General features: G+C 54.4%; 2 protein-coding genes across 8 annotated transcripts in view; both read left to right on the top strand.

Annotated features, from left to right (window-relative positions):
• CFAP57 (cilia and flagella associated protein 57) overlaps positions 1 to 2,673 on the top strand; it is a 74,284-nt gene extending 71,611 nt beyond the window's left edge. For 3 of the 4 annotated variants that reach the window (XM_072724279.1, XM_072724281.1, XM_025992072.2), the window contains one exon: positions 2,295 to 2,673. In XM_072724279.1, the coding sequence (XP_072580380.1) occupies positions 2,295 to 2,509 (215 nt within the window). In that variant the 3' untranslated portion in view covers positions 2,510 to 2,673. Of the gene's footprint in view, positions 1 to 2,124; positions 2,257 to 2,294 lie in introns of those variants that run through there. The other variant, XM_072724280.1, reaches the window with a different exon arrangement.
• A 7,266-nt stretch (positions 2,674 to 9,939) lies between these two features.
• Positions 9,940 to 13,326, top strand: TMEM125 (transmembrane protein 125). 4 transcript variants are annotated; one of them, XM_072724274.1, is made up of 4 exons: positions 10,146 to 10,182; positions 10,618 to 10,732; positions 11,499 to 11,647; positions 11,873 to 13,326. In XM_072724274.1, exon 4 carries the CDS (start codon positions 12,021 to 12,023, stop codon positions 12,669 to 12,671), a length of 651 nt encoding a protein of 216 aa, XP_072580375.1. In that variant the 5' UTR covers positions 10,146 to 10,182; positions 10,618 to 10,732; positions 11,499 to 11,647; positions 11,873 to 12,020; the 3' UTR covers positions 12,672 to 13,326. The 4 variants fall into 4 exon arrangements, with proteins under 4 accessions (XP_072580374.1, XP_072580375.1, XP_072580377.1 ...); XM_072724273.1 differs by lacking the exon at positions 10,618 to 10,732 and having other exon boundaries at positions 9,940 to 10,182; XM_072724276.1 differs by lacking the exons at positions 10,146 to 10,182; positions 10,618 to 10,732 and adding an exon at positions 11,015 to 11,222.
• Positions 13,327 to 21,240: the final 7,914 nt, after the last annotated feature.

Below are 21,240 nucleotides of genomic sequence, written 5' to 3'. Positions count from 1 at the left end.
TTCCAACATGTGGTCTTTTCTAGAGTTAACTTCTGATATACAGGGAAGAGATTGGGAGTGGGTAGGGAAGAGACCCCTCTTCTCCTGAGAGAAGCTTGACTGGGAGTTGAAGACACAGATTGGCAGCCAAGTGGTGGTAATGTCATCTGTGAGGAGTGGAGGAGAGGATGGATTTGGCAATAATTTCTTAAATGGGACACCAAAAGCAGAGGCAACAAAAGAAAAAATCGACTACACAAAAAACTGAAAATGCATGTGCATCAAAGGACACAACCAACAGAGTAAAAGAGCAGCCTGTGGGATGGGAGAAAATATTTGCAAGTCATATACGTGATAAGGAGTTAATGTCTAGAATATGTAACAAACTCCTACAGCTCAACAGTAACAACGAAACAACCAGATTTAAAAATGGACAAAGGGCTTGAACAGACATGTCTCCAAAGAAGATACACAAATGACCAACAAGCACATGAAAAGACACTCAACATCACTAATCATCAGGGGAAATGAAATAAAAATCACAATGAGATACCACCTCACAGGAATTAGGATGGCTGCTCTCAAAATAAACAGAAAATTATGGGTCAGGATCTGGAGAAAATGAGACCTTAGTGCACTGCTGGTGGGAATGGAAAACATTGCAGCCACGCTCTAGGGCAATTTCTCAAAAAACTCGAAAGTAGGATTGCCACATGACCCAGAAACTCCACTTCTGGCCGTATACCCAAAAGAACTGAAAATAGGGTCTCCAAGAGATATTTGTACCCCCATGTTGATAGCAGCATTATTCACAGTAGCCAAAAGGCAGAAGCAACCCAATGGTTCATCCCCAGATGAATGGATAAACAAAATGTAGTACATCCATGAAATAAAATACAATCCAGCCCTAAAGAGGAAAGATTCTGACACATGTGGTAACACAGATGAACCCGGGGGACACGGTACTAAGTGAAATAAACCAGACGCAAAAAGACAAATACCATATGATTCTACTTATGTGAAGTTTCTAGAGCAGTCACGTTCTTAGAGACACAAAACAGAATGGTGGCATGAGTGTTCTTGCCAGAGTCCTGGAGATTGCACAACGGTGTACATGCACTTAACACTACTAAACTCTGTACTTAAAAATGGTTAAAGGATAAATTTTATGTTATATTTGACCTTAATTTTCTTTAAAGCGTTGGGGCGAGCAGTTAGAGTACAGGCCGAAGTTCAGAAACACAGCCAGAGGGGAGGAATGAGAGTTCTCTATGGACAGGAAGTCTGCCTAGGGCTGTAAACCAAGAATTTGAATCTCATATGTTACTTTTTTCAGTGGCACACAACAGGCCAGGTGTGAATGGAGCCACCAGGTGGCTGGGTAACCTCAGGTTCATGCCATGCATGGCTCATGGGGCAGGAGGAAAAGGCATCTAGAGTATCAAGCATGCTCTCAAGAAAATGGCCAAAGGGGGAAAAAAAAAAGAAAAGAAAATGGCCAAAGAGACCCCACTGTGGGTCTAACTGCACAGAATAGGGAGTGAATCTAAAAGGAACCCACTTGGTAGGTAAAAAAATAGAATTGTCCAGGAATAAGAGATCCACGTTCAGTCCAAGAACAGATAACTTGAGCAGAAGGCAGTGAGAGAGATGGCAGAAGGAGGATGGGCCACTACAGCAGAAATGTAAAAGTGCAGGGTCCTGGTGCTGGGAGGCAGGGGAAGCCACAGAGTGGGTGCCAGCATAGCATGGAAGCCAAGGACATGGGTGTTGAGAGTTCAGCCAGTGGGGCCAGGGAATGGGATGAGCCGTGGACCCTGGAGGACACTGGCATTGGGTGGGATGATGGCAGCACCTGAGACAGGAGGATGGAGCTGGGGGAAGGTCCTCAAGGGGCATGAGAGTGGCCAGCCCAGGAGGGGAGAGAGGGGTGTGCCTCCTGGAGCAGGGGTCTGATTCGAGGAGGAAGAAGACTCGGGGTTTGGATGCCAACCTAGGTCAGCAGGAGAGCACCACCCTGCTTGGGGAATGGGGAGCAGGGGAATGAGCGGGGCCTGCTGGGGAGGCCTGGGGCAGACAGACTGGGGGCTCAGGAGACAGGCTTTCTCACTCTGGAGTGTCTCTTCCTTCCTCCATCTCCACCAGATGGTGAAACAGCCTGTCTCTATCCCTAGCGTCTGGGCTTGAGTGTCTGTCCCATAGTAGGTGCTCAAGAAATCTGGGGACGATGGGGAAAAGAGGGACAAGCTGGTTTCCAAACAGCTTCACAGCAGCCCAGCAACAGGCCCACAGGAGTCCTGCTCTGTGCCTTCCAGTGCCCAGCGAGGACGTGTGCAGCGCTGCGCCCACCATGAGACTAAATGAGCAAGAGGAAACTGGGAGAATCATCGAAATGCAACGTCTGGAAATCCAACGCCTCAGAGACCAGATCCAAGAGCAGGAGCAGGTCCCGGGCTTCCACCCCCTTGCTGGAATTCGGCTTCCTTCCCTGGTCCGGTCAGAAGTGGATTTTGAGGTGCAGACCAACTGATCCCCCCTGGGGAGCCATCTGCAGGTACCCTGGGAGCCCGGCACCTCTGCGCCCAGGCCAACTCTGTGCTGTCCCTGCGGTCCCCACAGCACTGGCCCTACCAAGCTTTTTCTCCTGCCCGGCGGAACTTGGGACATGGTCAGAATAAAGATGTTTGCCCATCACCATGTCCAACTCTCTGTTTAGCCAGGGAGCCAGAGAGGGGGGTAGGGAAAGAGGGGACCCTGAGGACTGGGGGGTTCCAGCTCATCCAAAGCCATCGCTGCTTGTCCCTGTCCAGGCCCAAGGCCGCCTGTCACCACGGAGATCACGCTGCCCTTGGGCCCTGCTTCCTGCTGCCCCTCTGCTCCCTCAGGGGCCACTGGGCTGGGACCACACCCTGTCACAGGGGCCAGCTTATCCACCTCAGACCGGTGTGTACGCAGCATGTCCTGTGCCCTCTAGGACACCAGGCCCAGGGAGCAGGAAAAAAACTCAGGCGCCCTCTGATCCAACCACAGAGACAACAACCCGTTACTTCATGACGCGGGGCAGGTGGGCCAGAACACAGCCCTCATTCCCAACTAGCCTCTGGGCTTTGCCTCTGAAGAAGAAATGGACTTGAAATGAGGTCAGGGAGGTTAGCAGAGCCAGACCTCCCTGCAGGGTCGTGAAGGCGCATTGCAGATCTGTCGCTGTCCGGGGGCCCGTGCAAAGCCCCTGAAAGTCACTGCCCTCTGCTCCCAGGCTCTTGCTGCACTGGCTTCCTTTCAGTTCCTATAAAGGGTCAAGTTCTCCCTGCCTCGGGGTCGTTCCACATACTATTTTCTCTGCCTGGAATGCTCTCATCCCCACAATTTCATCCTTCAGATGGATGTAGCTGAAATGCCACTTCCTCAGGAAGACGGTCCCCAATCCCCCCTCCACCATCTAGATCATGTGCGCCATTTGGTTTCCTTCATAACCCTCACTATGACATTTCCATTTGATGGTGTGATGCTGCCTCTCCTCCAAGGCTCTCAGTTCTGTGGGTGCAAGTGCTGTGTCTGTTTTTAAAGTTCCGCTGGGTGTCTGGGTGGAGCATTGGTAGAGGCACCCAGTGGAGGCTGGGGGCCGTGGGGAGGACACTGTGGCCAACCACAGGTAAGAGGACAGCTTCTGGGCCCCAGATGGTTGTAAAGGAGGTGCAGAGATGTGAATTCTTCTGACTTCAGCCCCAAGGGAGTTAGCCTAGCACAGGGAGAGGGAGAAAACCTGGGGAAGAAGGCAGGCGTAGAGCAAACCTGAGCTCTTCAGGGGCCAGAAGGGGATTCACTGTGGCTAGGATGCAGCAACATTCAAATGACAGGGTTTCCAACCTAAAAATGCCTTAGAATCAAGACCTCACATTTCACCTACAAAGATGGGCCTCAGGTTACAGGTGAGGAAATCGAAAGGGTGAAATAGCTGGCACAGGCTCCTTCCGCCGGGGAGCAGCGGGAGCACCCAACTTGGGGCGCCAGCAGCCTCCACATTCCAGCCCCTTTGAGGCTGCCCTGGAGAAGCACGGAACAGAATCCCAGAACCCCGGGCCAGGTGGTGGAGGGGAGTGCGACGCCAGGAGAATCTAAACCAGAAGTAAGGGAGCTCCCAAGCCAAGCTCACCCAAGCCAGTGGCTAGCTGTGGCCCAGCTGCTGGGAGGGCAGTGGGAGCAAGAGCTCAGGGCGGGGGAGAGCCCTGTCCCAGCAGCATCTGGCAGCTGGGGCCAGCGGGAGACAGGGTGTTTTCTCAGCTGCCCAGGGGGGCAGGGGGGTGGCCTCTTGCTGGCAAAAATCTCACCGTTTTGTGCAGGTCTCCACCTACCAATAATCAGTGTTGAGGCTGGACTGGCCCTTGGGGTTCTTACTAGGATTCCGAGACACCCTGCAGCAACCACCATCAGGCAACCTCGAAAGAAAGGAAGGTTTATTACTTGGGGACCTGGAAATTACACCTGGGGCTCTCAGCAAGGTGGGGGGTGGTGGGGGGAGGCAGAGGAAGCAAGTCCTGTTTGGGGTACGGCTCTACTGGGGTTGCGTGTGGGGGCCTAGGGTTTGTGGCCCCTTTAAAACATAAGAGTGGGATCTAACAGGTGAGGGGGAGGAAGGTGGGGGCAGTGGCTCAACGGGTCTGTTACCAAAATCAACCAAGACCTCTAAAAGCAAGAAGCCTCAGTGGCTGGCAGTGGGTTTTTTGAGAAAGTCTTTGAAGTGGATGCCTCCACAATCAAAGCAGAGCTCAGGTACTTGCACCGCAAAGTGGGGCTCAACTCCACCAGTTGCCGTCTCCCTTTTCCTCTGTGTTCCTACATCAAGCCGGTGGCTGGCACTGCCTGGCTGGCTGCTGCAGCAGAGACCTCCCTGACTCCTCCCTCCTGACTCCATGGGGAGGTTCCCAGCCCCGCTGGTGAACCTCCCCCTTCACAGGGTCTCTGCAGCCGGTTGACCCCTCATTGATAGTGTGGGCCTGACGGTCACGCACTCCTGCAGGACCCCGTGTCACCCAAGTGGCTAGGCCTTGGCATATGGACTCCACACTTGTGCTTCTGGTTGGGGTCCATTATTAAGCTCTGGGGACTCATGCATTTACGGTGTGACAGCTGGTGCTTTGGGGGATTGCTTTCTCTCTGGGCCCCCGGCCATCCATTGGCTCCCCTGCCCTTCCTCTGGAGTCAGCATCCGTTGTGGCCAGGCAACGTGAGCTGCCCCGCTGAGCCTCCTCTGCCAGCCTGTTCTGCACTGAAGACCCTGCCCCACAGGAGTTCTAGCATTAGCATCTACCTTTCCCCACTGCTTTTTACACAGAGCATGACCAAACAGCTGCTCCAGGAAGTGCCTGGGCGCCCTGGGAGGCCTGGGTACCTCTGTGCTTCCAGGTAGGACTCCCTTGTAATCATTGCTCTGGATTTGGAGTAGTGAGAGTTTAGAGAAAAGGACGTGAGGCCCAGGAGCGTGGGTTCATTCTTCCTGAGCTCTCTTGGGGCAGCTGCCCTAGTCCATTGGAGGTCCAAGGCCTGCTTATGCTCTGAGCACACCTGATGAGGACTCCCCAGAGCTGGGCTGGGCTGGGGGGCAGATTTCCATGCACCAGGCAGCCGGAAGAACTAACCTTCCCTGATCAACTACGTTGGCCAATCACAGACAAGAATTGGTGTGTATTGATCATCCTGTGTGTGTCACATGCTGGGATTTGGCAGGAGTGGCAGCTGTAGGACTCGCCTAGCACTTCCTATGTGTACTGATGTAGTAAATATATTGAAGTTGGGACTACGAGAGTCTAGTTCTGAACAGAAGAACTCTGGATGCCTTTCTTTAGCTACAAGTAATGAAACCCAACTCCAGCCAGTTTAAGCCCAAAGGGGAGGTTTATCACTGGGCCGGGCAAGTGTGTGTGTGTGTGTGTGTGTGTGTGTGTTGGCAGGGGTGTCTCAGGAATCTCAGGACAGAGATACAACCAGGCCTCAAGAGAAACTTGAACCAAGGCCTGGCTGGAGCCACCGCTCTCTCTCATCCATGCCCCTCCCTGCAGACCAGTTTCCATTCCCAATTGGGGGAGCAGAAGATGCCTCAGCATCTTATTAGCACACACCCCAAAGCTGAAATGGAATCTCTAGTCCGACTTTAAAATGACAAAAGAGAAGTACTTTTGGCCTTGCTTGAGTCTGGGGCTCTCCTCTATCCACACCCAGGGGATGGGTCACAAAAAGTAATCCTGGTTGCTGGGGTTCATCCCTGCCGTGAAGGTGGTCATTGTGCGCAGGGCAGACGCTCCAAAACATGTCCCTCTGAGGCAGTTGTCACTCAAGGAGCACGGAGGTCGGGGAGGGGGTGGGGTGTGTTGGCTAGAGCTGCAGACAGTAGTCTATGCCTCTTATGCTCCAGGCTGCCCTTCAGGATAGCGGAGACAGCACCTCTTTTCCTCACCACTATGTCTCTAGCACACCTGGTGGGAAGACAAAGAAGGGAAATGGTAACTGTTTGCTGGAGTTAATCAAGATTATAATTATATTATTTAATCTCATACACACAACTATTAATACTAATTCCCCATTTTACAAATGGAGAGGCTGAAACACAGAGTTTAAGCAGGTTTTCTAAGGTTGCACAGCTGGAGCAGGGGCTGGACACTTCAAGGTCAGTCTAGCTCCAAAACCAGTGGGCTTTCCACCATTTACTCCACAAGCAGTCACCAAGCACCTCTTATATGCCAAGCCTATTTTAGGAGCTGGAGGGGGACACGGATCAGACTCACATCTCTTCGGTCATGAAGCTTACATTTTAGGGGAGTAGAAAGACAATATTCCAGACAGGTAAGAGAAATACATAGCATGCTGTGAGGTGGTAATTACTACCAAGAAACTTAAGAGAATAAAGGAAATAAAATAGGGCCAGGGGCTAGGAGGTAGGAGAAGGTTGTGATTGTAGACAGGGTGGCTGGGAAGGCTTCTCGCTGAGGTGGTGTTCGAGCACATACATCCCTGACCTAAGGTGCGGGAGGGAGTCACATGGAAAGAAAAGCATGCCAGGCAGAGGGAACAGCCTATGCAAAGGCTGTGTCACAGCAAGAGCAAGTCCGGGAGGGACAACTGGATGAAATCAGAGAGGGCCCTAGCCATCCAGGAGGACTTTGGCTGTTTCTCTGCGGAAGATGGGACACTGGAGGCAGCTGGAGTGACATCACGTGCTCTGCATTAGAAGGGGGTCAGCCCAGTGACCAGGGCGATAGTAGCCTGTGGTGGGATTGTGGCAGCAGGGAGATGGGGCTACAGGGCCTCTCTTTGGAGAGTGGGCCTCTCAGAACTCCCACCGTCCAACGGCCATCTGATCCACATCCTGCACTCTGTGCCCACTGCCACCTCCTACTCCCGGCTCTCACTACTGCCCATCTGAGCTGCCCCCAGTTTGGGGGACAGAGTTCAAAAGCCCTGCAAGGAGCCTGCCTATCCACTTGGACTGTAGCCTTACTTGACAAGACCCAGACCGAGAACAAAGACTCACTCCATCAATGTTTAAGCTGAGGAATCTTTTAGGCTTGGTTACCACCATCCAAAAAGTTCTGTTTAAACCCCTCAGGGGAAAGGGAGGGAAAATTTCATGAGTTCCCCTGCCCTAGCTCCATCCAGGACATCTGGACCACAGGTCTGGCAGGGCTGACCCCTCCATGGGACCAGGAGGGTAAATAATTGCTAGAAATCAGCAAGTCAGCAGGAGGAGTTCACAACCTGGAGCCCTGACCCTCCTCGCCCTGTGCCCCAGGGCAGGGGATGCCTTTATAAAGTTTTGCCCAAGTGGCATACCCACATGGTCCTCCCTGAGAGCCAGCTGGCCTCACAGCAGGCAGCTTGCCCTGACTTTTCCTTGAGGGGAAGAGCCATCTGGATCTGCACTATCCCCGTCAGGGAGCCGTGAGCCACATGTGGCAATTGCACGTTTGCCACATAGCTAGTCTGAACTGAGAAGCACAAAATAAGAGTGATGTAGCTTAGTAATCGTGTGTCATCCTTCACTAAATGAAAATCATAATCATAAATCATAATCATTCCCTAAAATGAAAAATATTAGGGGGTTAAATAAAAATTTTCATAGAGTATTTTCACCTTTTTTTTTCTTTTTTTAACCTTTGTAACAGGGCTACTAGAAGATTTTTATTTTTTGTTTTATTTTTTTTATAAGAATAAGGTCTGACTTTCTTTTTTAAGATTTTATTTATTTATTCATGAGACACAGGAGAGAGGCAGAGACACCGGCAGAGGGAGAAGCAGGCTCCGTGCAGGGAGCCCGATGTGGGACTCGATCCCGGGACCCCAGGATCACACCCTGGGCCCAAGGCAGATGCTCAACCGCTGGCGCCCCAGGCGTCCCTACTAGATTTATAAATCACATCTGTGGCTCACATTATACTTATCTGACAGCACGGCCCCAAGGCTGTGGCTGGCTCCCACATCATCTCCACAGAGCAAAGCGAAGAGAGGCACAGAAGGGTCAAGCATGAGTATTTCATGAGCTGGTACTGGGAAGAAAACTTTGTCTTTCTTGTCTATTTGATACACATCAGAAGGAGAGAGGGCAGGGGGCATTACAAGGGACCCAATCCAGGAAATGGGTGACAGCCTGCAACCACCTCCAAGTGGGGGCCCCCGTGCACCCATCCAAAGTATGTGCGGTAGGCGCTGCCAGGTTCAGCTGTCAGAAGCAGAGCCCTGGCCACGTCCCTGTTAGGCTTCAGAATCTTCCAGGGGCACCTCAGAGGAGCCCAGAGGCCTTGCCACGGCATGCACGTCCCTGTGCAACCTGCCAAACTTGTCCTTCCAGCCTTATCTCACGGGCTGCCTGCCCCTATCACTTCACATATTCATTCATTCAACAAATATTTATCATTACTTCCCCCATGCTAGGCAAAGTGCAAGCTACGAAAGTGTCCGGTCAGCAAACGGGACACTGAGACCACCGTGTAGTGGGGGATGACGAGTGAGTAAATAGTGGCAATTACGGCGCACGCTTAAGAGCAGCTGTGGGGGAGGCATGGGGCCACTTTTGAATTCTGTTCCCCTGGACCAGCCTGGAAGTCCGAGAGGGCTTCCTGGAGAAGATGATCTTACAGTTGAAGAATCTCAGTTGGCCAGGCTGAGGCAGGATGGTGGTAAATACCACCGTGCATGGGAAATCAGAGTTCAAAAACCAGCCGGAAGGACAAAGCATGGAGTGGACAGAGCATGGAGAACTGAATGACATGCCACCCAGCTGGAGGGCAGGGGCCAGTGGCAAGTGACTGGCACGTGGTGCAGAAGGCAGGGGCTATGTGAGCCTGCAAAGGAGTGTGGCTTGTATCCTGAAGTGTTTATTCTGCAAGAGTTTTAAGCCAGGAAGCTCCTGTTTCACACCTGAAAAGCCTTTGCCCTCTTCTGGGGGGAGCTGAAGCCCCACCTCTCCCAGCAGGTGCCGCATCCAGGAGGCCAGCCCTTGGTGTCAGGGCTTTAAAGGAGACCCAGCAAGGGGCCTGTGGGAGCTCCAGTCCAAGGATGAGGGTACTGGGCCAGGGTTGGGGGGTCAGCTGGTGTTGGGATTTGGGACTGGGATTTGGGGGCTGAGTTCAGGAACAAGGATCAAGGTCGTGGTCTAGGGTCTAATTCCAGAATCTGGAGCTGAGGTTTCAAGCCAGATTTGCTGTTGGGATTTGAAGCCGGGGCAGGAATTGGATTTGGAAATGGGGCTGGAGGGTTGGGGCTGAGATATGGGGTAGGGGTTGCAGTCGGAGCTGGGAAATCTAGTTAGAGTTTGAAAGTGCAGCTGGGGTCGGGGTTAGGTTTAGGCTGGAGCTAAAGCTAAGCTGGGCTTGGAGTCAGGGATGAGTTAGGGTCCAGGCTCTGGAGCAGATAGAGAACATTCCTCCTGCTGCCCGGATCTGGGAATTGTGTTCGAGCCCTAACAGCGGCGGACAGAAGCCCCTCCCTTCCCAGGAATGCCTCCAGCCCAGCAGATGGAGCTGTGCCACGTCAGCCAATCGGCTCAAAGCTCTGCCTTGGAAACACCTGTTGATCCCCCTCCCCCCACGCACACCCCCAGGGCTTACCTGGACCAGGTTAGGCAGGTGAAGCACCTCCCCGGAAACGGAGCTGGAGCGCCCCACCTGCCTGGCCCTGTCTGCTCTGATCGGATCCAGCGCTTCCAGGCTTCTTGTGAGTGCCCCATGGTCCCCTGACCCCCACCGCCCCCACTCTCTCCCGCTGGCTCTGCCCAAGAACCTCCGCCCCACCCGCAGCCTGTCCCCACTGCCCCAGCACACCTGTGCAAGCACTTTCAGACCAGTGAAGTCACAGACCTGGGGAACACTGGGACTGACCCCAGGTCCCCTCCCAAGACCCCGCCCCCACCTCCCTTAGGGGCATCTGCACCTGCTCCTCCCAGCCTGTGTGCTAGGCTGCCCCTGCAGAGGGGGGTGTGTGTGTGAAGAACAGACTCCTCCTGGGGCGGGGTGGGGGTGGTAAACCCTTGTACAGCACGGCCACGTTCATCACATTCCTGGACCTACGTATACAGCAGGAGTCCTATCCTGAATTAGGAGAACATTGTGTTCTTTTATTCAAGGAGGCATTCTTTGGGCATCTATGCAGGTCCTAGAATTCCCATTGGAATTTTGAAGCGGAGATGTCAGATGACTCGCTCCCATCCTTCAAGATAAATGTTATTGTCCTCATTTTTCCAATAAGGAGACTGAGGTTCTAAGAGGTGAACTCATCTGGGGATTCTCTGACCCTCCCCTAGGCCCCTCTTCCAGCTAACCCACACCCGGCATTTATCACATATATGCACCTGCTGCAAGCCAGAGCTCCTTGAGGGCAGGGACCACGGCTGCTTTCTTTTGCCCAGTTGAGTCACGCTGATTGGCCTGTAGAGGAAGGTTAAATGTGAAACGAGTAACCACCGTCAGGTCCTTTGCCCCAGTCCCATGGGTGGTAAGGACAGCAGCTGGGGTTCCCTTACAGAGCCCTCCTCCCTTCGCCCCACTTTAGAGAAATCATGGAGGAGGGTGGCATGGGGGCGTTGGTGAGAGGGAGAGTGGAGAAAGACGGGAGGCAGGAAGACGGACGTGGGTGGGGGTGATGAGGCAGGAGCCGTGGGGACGGAAGCAGGGACTGTTTACAGCTGGCCTCCCTGGGACGGGCATTCCACGAGGAAGTAAGAAACATGAGAGGAGGAGGAGGAGGTCCAGGCTAAGGTGACAAGCTTTGGTTGGGACCTGTTGCGTCAGAGATGACTTGGGAACAATTGGCTTATGGGTCTGGAGCTTAGGAGGGAGATCTGGGTGTGAGGGAGAGAGGGATTGGGGCACCGACAGCCACAGGTGGGAAATCCTATGAGATGCTGGGGAAGGAGAGAGGTAGGGATTAGATCCCGACCCCCAGAAAAGTAGCCGCAGCCCCCAGAGAGAAGGCTCAGGGTCAGGCTGCTGGTTCCAGAAGGGTTAAGCCGTAAGTCCCCCCCCTCCCCACAGCCCTCCCCCAGGAGCCAGCGGTGACAGCTGAGGCCATGTGAGTCCGATCCTGAATGAGGCTTTATCTCTGCTCTTGGTCCCATCATCCACTGTGGCACCAGCTCCTTCGGGCCGCCGGGATGGGACAGGCACCTGAGAGAGCCAGAGAGGTCAGGGGCTCCCCTGGTGGGGTGGGGGACATGTCATGTGGGGGAACCCTCCTGGGGTCACTGGAGAGGCATTCCCAAGTTGCAGTGCTGGGGAGGGGGTGTGGCGCGTGGAGGGACGGAGTGCGGGGGACACTGGGGCGGATTCCCAGGGATCATCCCCGAGGCTCCCAGGGAGGCTCTCCAGGGCGAGTGGGCTGGGCAGGTAACAGCGTGATCCCCCTGCAGGTGCTGGAGAGCGTGCCCTGGGCTGGGAGAGGACCAGGACCCCAGACCTCGGGCCTCGGGCTGCCGAGCAGCTGGTGAGGGCTCTAGGCCATGACCCGTACCCCGGGCCCCCTGGCTCTGCCCTGCGCCCTGCACCCAGCCCCCTGCCATGTCTGAAGGGGAGGCTCCAGCCCCGCCAGGCCGGGGGCTGCCTCCCGACATGCTGGCCGAGCAAGTGGAGCTCTGGTGGTCCCAGCAGCCGCGCCGCTCGGCGCTCTGCTTCGCCGTGGCCGTGCTCCTGGTGGCGGGATGCGGGGCGGGCGGTGTGGCCCTGCTGTCCTCCACCAGCAGCCGCTCGGGTGAGTGGCGTCTGGCGGCAGGCACGGTGCTCTGCCTGCTGGCCCTGCTGGTCCTGGTCAAGCAGCTGATGAGCTCGGCCGTGCAGGACATGAACTGCGTCCGCCAGCCCCAGCACGTGGCCCTGCTGCGCAGCGGCGGGGGTGCCGACGCGCTGGTGGTGCTGCTCAGCGGCCTGGTGGTGCTGGTCACCGGCCTGACCCTGGCCGGGCTGGCCGCCGCCCCTGCCCCTGCGCGGCCGCTGGCTGCCATGCTCTCCGTGGGCATCGGCCTGGCGGCCTCGGGCTCGCTCTTGCTGCTGGGCCTGCTGCTGTACCAGGTGGGCGTGAGCGGCCACTGCCCCCCACTCCCCGCCGCCGAGGCCCCCTCCGCCCTCAGCAACGGCAGCGTCCTCAGCATCTCGGGACAGCTGTCTGCTGGCCAGCGGCACGAGACCACGTCCAGCATCGCCAGCCTCATCTGACCAGGCGCCAGAGAGCTCCCCCTTTTCACGAGCTGCCCAGCACCCACAGGGTGGGTGGGAGTGGGGGCGCGCTTGCAGGGACGCGTGCAGGGAGTGCGCGTCGGCATGCACGTGTCCCCAGGACTGCCCACCCCCTGTGGGGTTGCGTGACCTGTGCCGAAGAGCCCACGTGTCCCCACGTATCCGTGCCGCAGGAAGGCGTACTTGGGTCTCCTTGGAACTCGGGGTTTGTGACCATGGAGCGGTCGGAGTCTACCTGTCTGTCACCGGGGTCCCTGAAGATCCTTGGCACCCACTCTCAACAGCCCTCGAATCCAACCCTGCCTTGTAGCACCGATGAGGGATTTCCCAGGAGTGACTGTTTCCCGCCCCCAGAGACCACACCGGTGACTCTTCACGGACCACGAGAGTGGTCACCTAACTGGTGACCAGGTGGAAAGAACACGGGCTCCGCAATGTGACAGGACTGGACTGGGATCCCCCGTCCATGACTCCCCAGCTGGGGGCCCTGGGCAAGTGACTTAACCTCCCAGAGCCTCAGGTTCTAGAGAGTCACAGTCGTGATTGTGGTGACCAATGGTGAGGACCACGTGACATCGTGTATAGGAGGGGCAGGCACCTGGCAGGTGTGAAATAAAAGCCGGGGTCACCGTCATTGTGATTGTCCCTCACCATCTCACCGAGAGACCTTCCTTCCCCTCCCAGGGCCCCCCCCACCAGCCATCCCTTCCACTGGGAACACTGCCTAACTCGAGCAGGCAGATGTGCCCTGCCCGGCCCCCCGCCAGGCCTGTGGCTTCTCCTCTAGGTCCTGTGGAGGGGAGTGGGGGTGAGGGGACGCTCAGCTTCGGGAAAGTGGAGGGTTTCTATTTGGGGGGTGGAGGCGTGTACCCTGAATCCTTCACGTTTGCTCCTGTGCTGATTCAAGATAAGCCTTAAGAATTGGGGGTTTATCAGCCGGTTTCTCTGGAGGCTGCAGCTCCCTACCCCACCTCTAGGATCAGACCGTCTTGGCCGGTGCAGTTGCTCCACTGGCTGACCCTCCTCTGCACACCTGCACCACCCCCCTCAGGCATGGGAGGGTTGTCCGAAAGCCCCCTGGGCAGGAAGAGTCACTTCCTGCTTGGGGTCAGCCCTGGAAGGCATCGCCCACCTCCAGCGCAGAACTTCTTGGGTGGCAGTGATCATGATCACCTCCTGCAGGAGGAAGAGCACCAGGAGACCCCAGGTTTCATCACTCCCTGCTGCTCAGGTGGGGTGTCCCCCCTCCCCCGCCAGGGCCCCCAGAGAGGCAGGTGTCCAGGGGCACTGAGAGTAGAGCACCTGTAAGTGCTCTGACAGAAGGAAATTGCTTTCAGGGACCAAGATCTGGGGGCTCCTCCTGGAGAAACCTGGGAGCTGATGGATGGGGGAAGGGTGTTGCCAGCAGGGTGAGTGGAAACAAGAGGCCATGTGTCCGGGGGCACCAAGGACAGCAGAGCCTCCCCCGGGAACTGTGGCATCTCAGACCCTGCATATTCAACCTGGGATCCCCTAGTCCTCATCCCCACCCAGCTCCTCATCTCACCTGGGGGGTATGGCCTTCGCCCAGCACCTCGCTCCCTCCCCACCTCATGCCCTGGGAACACATCACCACCTTTGGACTCCACCGCCCACTCCCAGCGCCCTCCCCGGCTATGCGTGATTTGTGCAGCCTCCCCTGGGGGGGGGCTTCCTACTTCTACTCTTTTCTTCCTCAGTTCACCTCCCCCCCAACCCCACCACATACATATACTTGAGCCGCAGTGTTAGGGGAGGTGGGGGGGAAGGGGATGCAGGGGGATGCCCCTCCTTGACCCAGGCTCCAGACCCAGGCACCGGGAGGCTCTTCACCCCTTCTCTTGTCCTTGAAATGTGTGTCCCACTTGCCAGCCCACTCCTAGAAGCTGCCCCAAGGATACAGCCTCAAGACAGTGATGTTGCGAGGAGACTATCTGGGTGGCACAGGACACTGAACCCAGTTAAGGCCTCGGTGTAAGATCTGACAGGCAGGTGCTGAGATCTACTCACCCCCACCTCCCTGAGAGTCACCCAAGAAAAGCCTCATAAGTAAGTTCCTGTGCCCCTTACACCTGCCATCCCCCAACCTGTCCCCGTCTTTGTCTTGGGTCTCTTCCTGCCCCCCAACGGCCAGGACCAATTTCAGGTTACACCCGGGAAGCTCCAGGTTGCAACCCAGTGCTGTCCTTACAGGGAAACTTACAGTATCCCCCCACGACACACCTGTCCCCCTAGACTAACAAGGTGCCCATTTCCTACGTCCATACCCCCAACTGTAGACGCCAGTCTCACTTCCTTCCCTGCGCGCCTGTCTCCTTAGTCAGGTGGTCCTGCTGGCAGGACATGGGTGTCGCTTCTCTGCACATCCCTTATTCCCAAGGTGGGCCTGACGCATAGTGGGTGCTTTACTGAGTGGGTGAAGGGCTCAGCTTGGTTGGATGGCAGTGTGTATGCCCTACCCAGAACAAACAGGTCAGGAACCTAGGCCACTGTCCACTCCTGGCCCTGAATCTTTCTGTCCCTGAATCCTCACTCTTCCAGGGCTCCCAAGAGGGAGCCGCCATTCTCATCAGAGGACCACAGACCGCCTCTCCATCCGTTCATGTGGGGAGAATTCCTGTTTCTTTTCAGCTGAAACAGGGTTAGACTCTTTCATGAGATTTCCTTTAAAAAAACTAAAGGAAAAAAATAAAAATAAAAAAACTAAAAGAAGGGAGACGCCTGGGTGGCTCAGTGGTTGAGCATCTGCCTTTGGCTCAGGTTGTGATCCCGGGATCCTGGGATCGAGTCCCACATTGGGCTCCACGCAGGAAGCCTGCTTCTCCCTCTGCCTGTGTCTCTGCCTCTCTCTGTGTGTCTCTCGTGAATGAATAAATAAAATCTTAAAAAAAAAAAAAAAAAACTAAAGGAAGGGCACCTGGCTGGCTCAGTTGGAGGAGCATGCCACTCTTGATCTTGGGGTCATGAGGTTGAGTCCCATGTTGGGCCTAGTGATGACTTTTAAAAACCCAAATAAGAAGCAGAAGGTTTATTTGAGGAAAACAAATAAAATGCTACAAAAAAAAAAAAAAAAAAAAACTAAAGGAAAACAGAAGCACAGGCCTAAAGAAAGGGTGGAGGGCCAGGTTACATCGCACCAATGTCCCAATAAGCAGCCACCACAGGCAAGGCCTTCCTTGAGCTCCCCTGGGAAGGACGCCAGGTGAAGACCATGGCCCTGCCCCCAGAGGGCCATTCCAAAGGGCAGTGGAGTAGTACCTACACACCCAGTAGGACGTGGGTCTGGGTAGGAGCTGGGTGGACGCACGGGCAGGGCGGAAATGCCGCTACTTCTGCAGTCACTACAGCTGACTTCCCAGGACCTGGTACCCCTAGCTTGTTGGCTCAGAGTATCTCCCTAAATCCCATCTCGGGCCACACTGCAACCAGCCATCCCCTGGCCCCTCCTGTCTTCATCTCCCTTCTGGTTAAGTTTCCATGACCCATCATTTCACCTGCTCCTTGACAGTCCTCAGCTCCTTAGCCCCCCGCCCCCTCCCTGTCCTTTGGTCCCAACCAATCCCTTCCCGTCTGCCTTCACTGCACCTGCTGCCTCACAGTGACTGGTTATTGGAGAGACCTGCCTTCACTGCACCTGCTGCACAGCCAGGCAGCCTGGGGTCACCATGGGTCCCTCATCACCCACCTCGACTGGTCTGCAATGCTACTCATTGCTTACACTGTTCCTCCCCGGTGGGCTCCTGCTCCCAAGTTCTCTCCACGACCTTTCACACCCCAGCGTCACCCCCAGAACACCACCCTCTGCAGGGGGCTTGGCCTCCCTACCACGAGAAAGTGACAGCCCCATGGTGGGAAGCCTTCCCCTTGCTCCTGCCAAATAGCTCTCCCTTCCCTCCCCTTTGTGGAATGGCCCTGTCAGCCCAGCCAAGGAATTTGGACTTTGTCCTCAGGACAATGAGAAACATGGAAAGCTTTTAATTAGGGGAGTACTCTGGCCAGAATAGGATTGGAGACCGAGGCTGGCCACAGTGCAGAGCCAGGAATTGGTCATCAGAGAAAAGAATCAGAAGAAATGTCCAGTCAGTCCCAGAGGTGCCATTTCCGCAGGCCCCTGGGGGATGAGAAGCAGCGGCCAAGCTAGGGAGGTGGAGAAGAAGGAGTATCCCAGAAAGAAGGGAGGGTCCAGAGATGAGAGAACTTGGCTCCTTCAAGGAAACACAGTGGGTTCGTGTGGCCAGAACTGGAACATTCACTGGCAAGAGGCAAGGGGGCAGCCAGGGAGGAGCCCTGGGCCAGTCCTGGGCTCAGAGGCTTCAGAGCAGGTGGTCCCGTTTCTTAAGGTGAAGAGGAAGCTGGTGGAGGGTTTTAAGCAGAGGAATGGCCTGGTCAGAATTGTGCTTTAGGACGGTCATTCTGCCTGCAGCGTAGAGAATTAATTAGAAGGGGCAAAACTAGGGACGGGGGAAGGTGCCGGCTGATGAATGCCATCTCCGGCTCGAGGCAATCAATGGTGGCCCCCAAGAGGTGGCCGTTGGGACAGAGTAAAACACGACAGATCTGATGGACATTCAGAGGGTGCGATCAACATGTCCTTGTGACCAAGGAGCTCTTTAAGATGAGAGAAGTGTGATGGGTTGAGAGAATGTTGAGGGAACGAGAGGCTTAAGACGGGAGGCAGAGAAGAGGCTGTTCTTAAAGGCCCTGAGTGGACAGGCAGGGAGGGTGGCCCCAGGGCACGCGACAGGGGCCAGGGTTTATGATGCCACGTGGACAGGGGAGAAGCAAGAATGTGGACACGGGTAAGTTGGAGCAGGAATTGAGGGAGGCCCTGACCAACAACTGACCCCAAAATGCAAAGCGGTGTTGGGTACAAAGCAAAGAAGGGGCTGAGGGAGAGACAGTGGGGTGGTCTGGGCCTAGACAGAGGTCCCCGTGGGCAGCAGGGGAGGTAGAGAGAGGCACTTGCCATATGTGCCCCCAGTGCTCCATAGTCACATTTCAGGTCCTTGGCCATGTCACCTGGATCCTCAGATACTGGAAGAACATGTTCCAGCAACTTCTGGATGGTTCTTACATCACATCTAGTTACATCCCACATGAGACGTCACCCCTTCTAGGGACACTCAGGTTTCTAGAGGGGCTTTCTCGGGTGTAATACATGCTCCCTGGCACTCAGCTTTCTGCACGCGGACGGGGGGCTGCCTTCTGGAGTGTTCCCCAGGACCTGCACGTAGCTGTGGAAGTCAGCCCCCGGGACTTGATTGGGGCATGCCACTTGTACCCTCACAGCCCGCCCTCCCAAACCTGCAGCTTGCACCCTGAAACGTCTCAGCTCCCGCTCCCTCGGGGGAGGGGAGTGCCAGCCCGGGGAAGGCTGGGAGCAAGTCCAGCTACCAAGACCAACGATCGGTACTTTGGGGTGAGATTGTGGTGCGGTTGCTGAGTGAAGCGGGCAAGTTGCAATTAACTTGTGGGAGCCTCAACTTCTCAGTCTATGAAATGGGGGTGCCCGCCAGGCAGGGCTGTCATAAAGAAGCGCTAGAGCTTCAGTGTCATAATTGTTGATGTTGTTACTGTTACCATGTTCTACAGGATCAGAGATTCTGATTCAAGTCCTTTGCTGTCCTTATGGGATCTTTTTTTTTAAGGATTTTATTTATTTATTTATTTATTTATTTATTTATTCATTCATTCATTCATTCATTCATGAGAGGGAGAGAGAGAGGGAGAGCACACATGTGTGTGCACACATTTAGCCATACAAGGAGAGGAGCAGAGGGAAAGGAAAGGGGAGGGGGAAAGAATCTCAAGCAGACTTCGGGCTGAGTGTGGAGCTGGACAGGGGGCTCGATCTCACAATTCCAAGATCATGACCTGAGCTGACATCAAGAGTCGGACGCTTAACTGACTGAGCCACCCAGGTGCCCCCTCACCGGATCTTCTGACCTGAATCCTGGGATGCAGACACATCTAAATCTCCAGCCCAGAGTGAATGAGGAGGAGGGAGGCTTGGCAAGCTTCCCCTTCAAGATGAGCAGAAGCCAGCCTCTGCCCCTGGAAACCGCACATCAGGCATGGACTCCACGGTCACCCACAGCCAGCCCCTCGTCAGTGCACCCAGCCACCCAACCAGATACCGGGGCCACTTCAGTGCCTCCTTCCTACTCCCCACTTCTGGCAGCAGCAAGCCTGCCAATGCCGCCTCCCTCGTGTCTCTGGAATCTCTCTGTTCCCTGCCACACCCTAGGCAAGTCTTACCACCTCTCTCTGGGGCTCTCCCCTCCAACCCATTGGCACAGCATCCAGAGTGACTTTTCTATCACGATTACATCACTCCCTGGCCCAAAAAGTCCACAGACAAGCCCCAGCTGCTCTCATGTTGAAGTGCAAGCTGCCTTGGCACCAAAGCCCTCGCTGATCTGACCCTCCCTCCAGCTTCATCACTGCCCGGGGCACCCCTCGATCCCTGCCTTTCTCTCAACCTCCTTCCTGTATCAGTCCTGCCCTCCCCTTTCTTCTCGGCTTGCTCTTTCCTCAAAGGCTAGCACTGCAGCCAGTGGCCACATGTGGGGTGGCCACCCGGCTCCTGAGGACTCCCTCTTGTCTGGGAATGACCTGAACAAACAGGCACCGAAGTCACATCTGCACAGCAGGAGGCTGCCCCCATTCATAGCTGGGTAGGTACTTGACCCAAATTGGGCTGATGACATTCTGACATTCCCCCCCACCCCCCCACCCAGTACTTGAAACTTGGAACCAAGAACTCGGGAGTCCCAGGCATGGAGTCTCATGAATGCCCACAAGTGACAGAGCATGAGAGATACTAGATACTTTTCCTGTCCTCAAGCTGCTGGAGCCCTCTGCTTCCTGCCTTCCTGAGTCCGTTGTCCCTTTAATTCTCTTCCCATTGTTTGCGACCAAAAGAAGCTTAAATTTCTCCCTTCTTTAATCTGCCTCCCTTGGTTGGATTATTTGGGGGTTTTTTGGTATCTCGTTATATAACTTCTTTATATATTTTGGATGGTAACCCTTTATTGGATATGTCATTTGCACACCTCTTCTTCCACTCAGTGGGTTGTCTTTTAATTTTACAGAAGATAGGAAAAGACATTTCTCCAAAGAAGACATACAGATGGACAAGAGACACATGTAAAGATGCTCAATATCAGTCATCATCAGGGAAATGTAAATCAAAAGGCCATGAGCTATCACCTCCCACCTGTCAGAATGGGTAAAGTCAACAACACAAGAGGATACAGAGGATGTGGAGAAAGGGAAACCCTTGTGCACTATTGGTGGGAATTCAACCTGGTGCAGCCTCTGTGGAAAAGTGTGGAGGTTTCTGAAAAATAATTAAAAATAGAACTAGCATATGAGCCAGCATTCACACTACTGAGTATTTTTACCCAAAGAATTCTAAAGGATACATGCAACCCTATGTTCATTGCAGCATTATTTACAACAGCCAAATTACGGAGTCAGCCCAAGTGTCCACTGATAGATGAGTGGATAAAGAAGGGGTACATATGCATACATACCATATGTATATAATGGAATATCACTCAGCCATAAAAAAGAATGAAATCTTGCCATTTGCAATGACAAGGATGGATCTAGAGAGTATAATGCTAAGCAAAATAAGTCAGTCCAAGAAAGATAAGTAGCATATGATTTCACTCATACATGGAATTTAAGAAACAAATGAACAAAGGGGGGAAAAAGGGAAACTAAGAAACCTACTCTTAACTACATAGAACAAGCTGATGGTTACCAGAGGGGAGGATGCGAGGAAATGGAGGATGGGGATTAAGAGTACACCTGTCATGGGATGGTTCCAGCGGTTGAGTCTCTGCCTTTGGCTCAGGGCATGACCCCACGGTCCTGGGATCGAGGCCCAGGTCGGGCTCTCTGCATGGAGCCTGCTTCTCTCTCTGCCTGTGTCTCTAACTCTCTGTGTCTCTCATGAATAAATAAATACGATCTTTTTTTTTTTTTTTAAAGTACACTTGTCATGATGAGCACTGAGTAACGTATGGAATTGTTGAATCACACACACACACACACACACACACACACAGAACAGGACAAAACTGCCTCCCTTGCCCCAATCTCCCCAGCAAGGATGAGCCTGTCCTCCTCCTCCTCATCAGCTCTTGATAAAGTCTCCTACATTCGACTCATTCCCTCACCTTTCATCTACTCACTCCTCAGTCTGCAGTACAAGCTTGACAATTATTTATTTAGCATCTGCCATGCACAAGAATGAGGACACAAAACTAGACACGGCCTGTGGCTTCAGGGAGTTCACAGTCTAGCCCTGAGGACCCGCACAGCAAGGGGGATGTGCAAACTCTAATGCAGATTAAAATCAACGGGGGTGGGGGGGGGCAGAGAAAGGCAGAGGAACTCACAGGGTGTTGGGGGTGGGGAGCAAGTCTCTGGAGGGGCTGCACTAGCAGTGTCTTTTCCAGCAACAAGGGACACTTTTATGCACGAGTCCCAATTCAGGAAAATAAAAATCAGTGACTCC

Source organism: Vulpes vulpes, chromosome 10 (genome assembly GCF_048418805.1).
Source record: "Vulpes vulpes isolate BD-2025 chromosome 10, VulVul3, whole genome shotgun sequence".
Taxonomy (NCBI): Eukaryota; Metazoa; Chordata; class Mammalia; order Carnivora; family Canidae; genus Vulpes; species Vulpes vulpes.
Note: the sequence above shows the minus strand (reverse complement) of the source record. Positions and strands in the feature narration are given on the sequence as shown.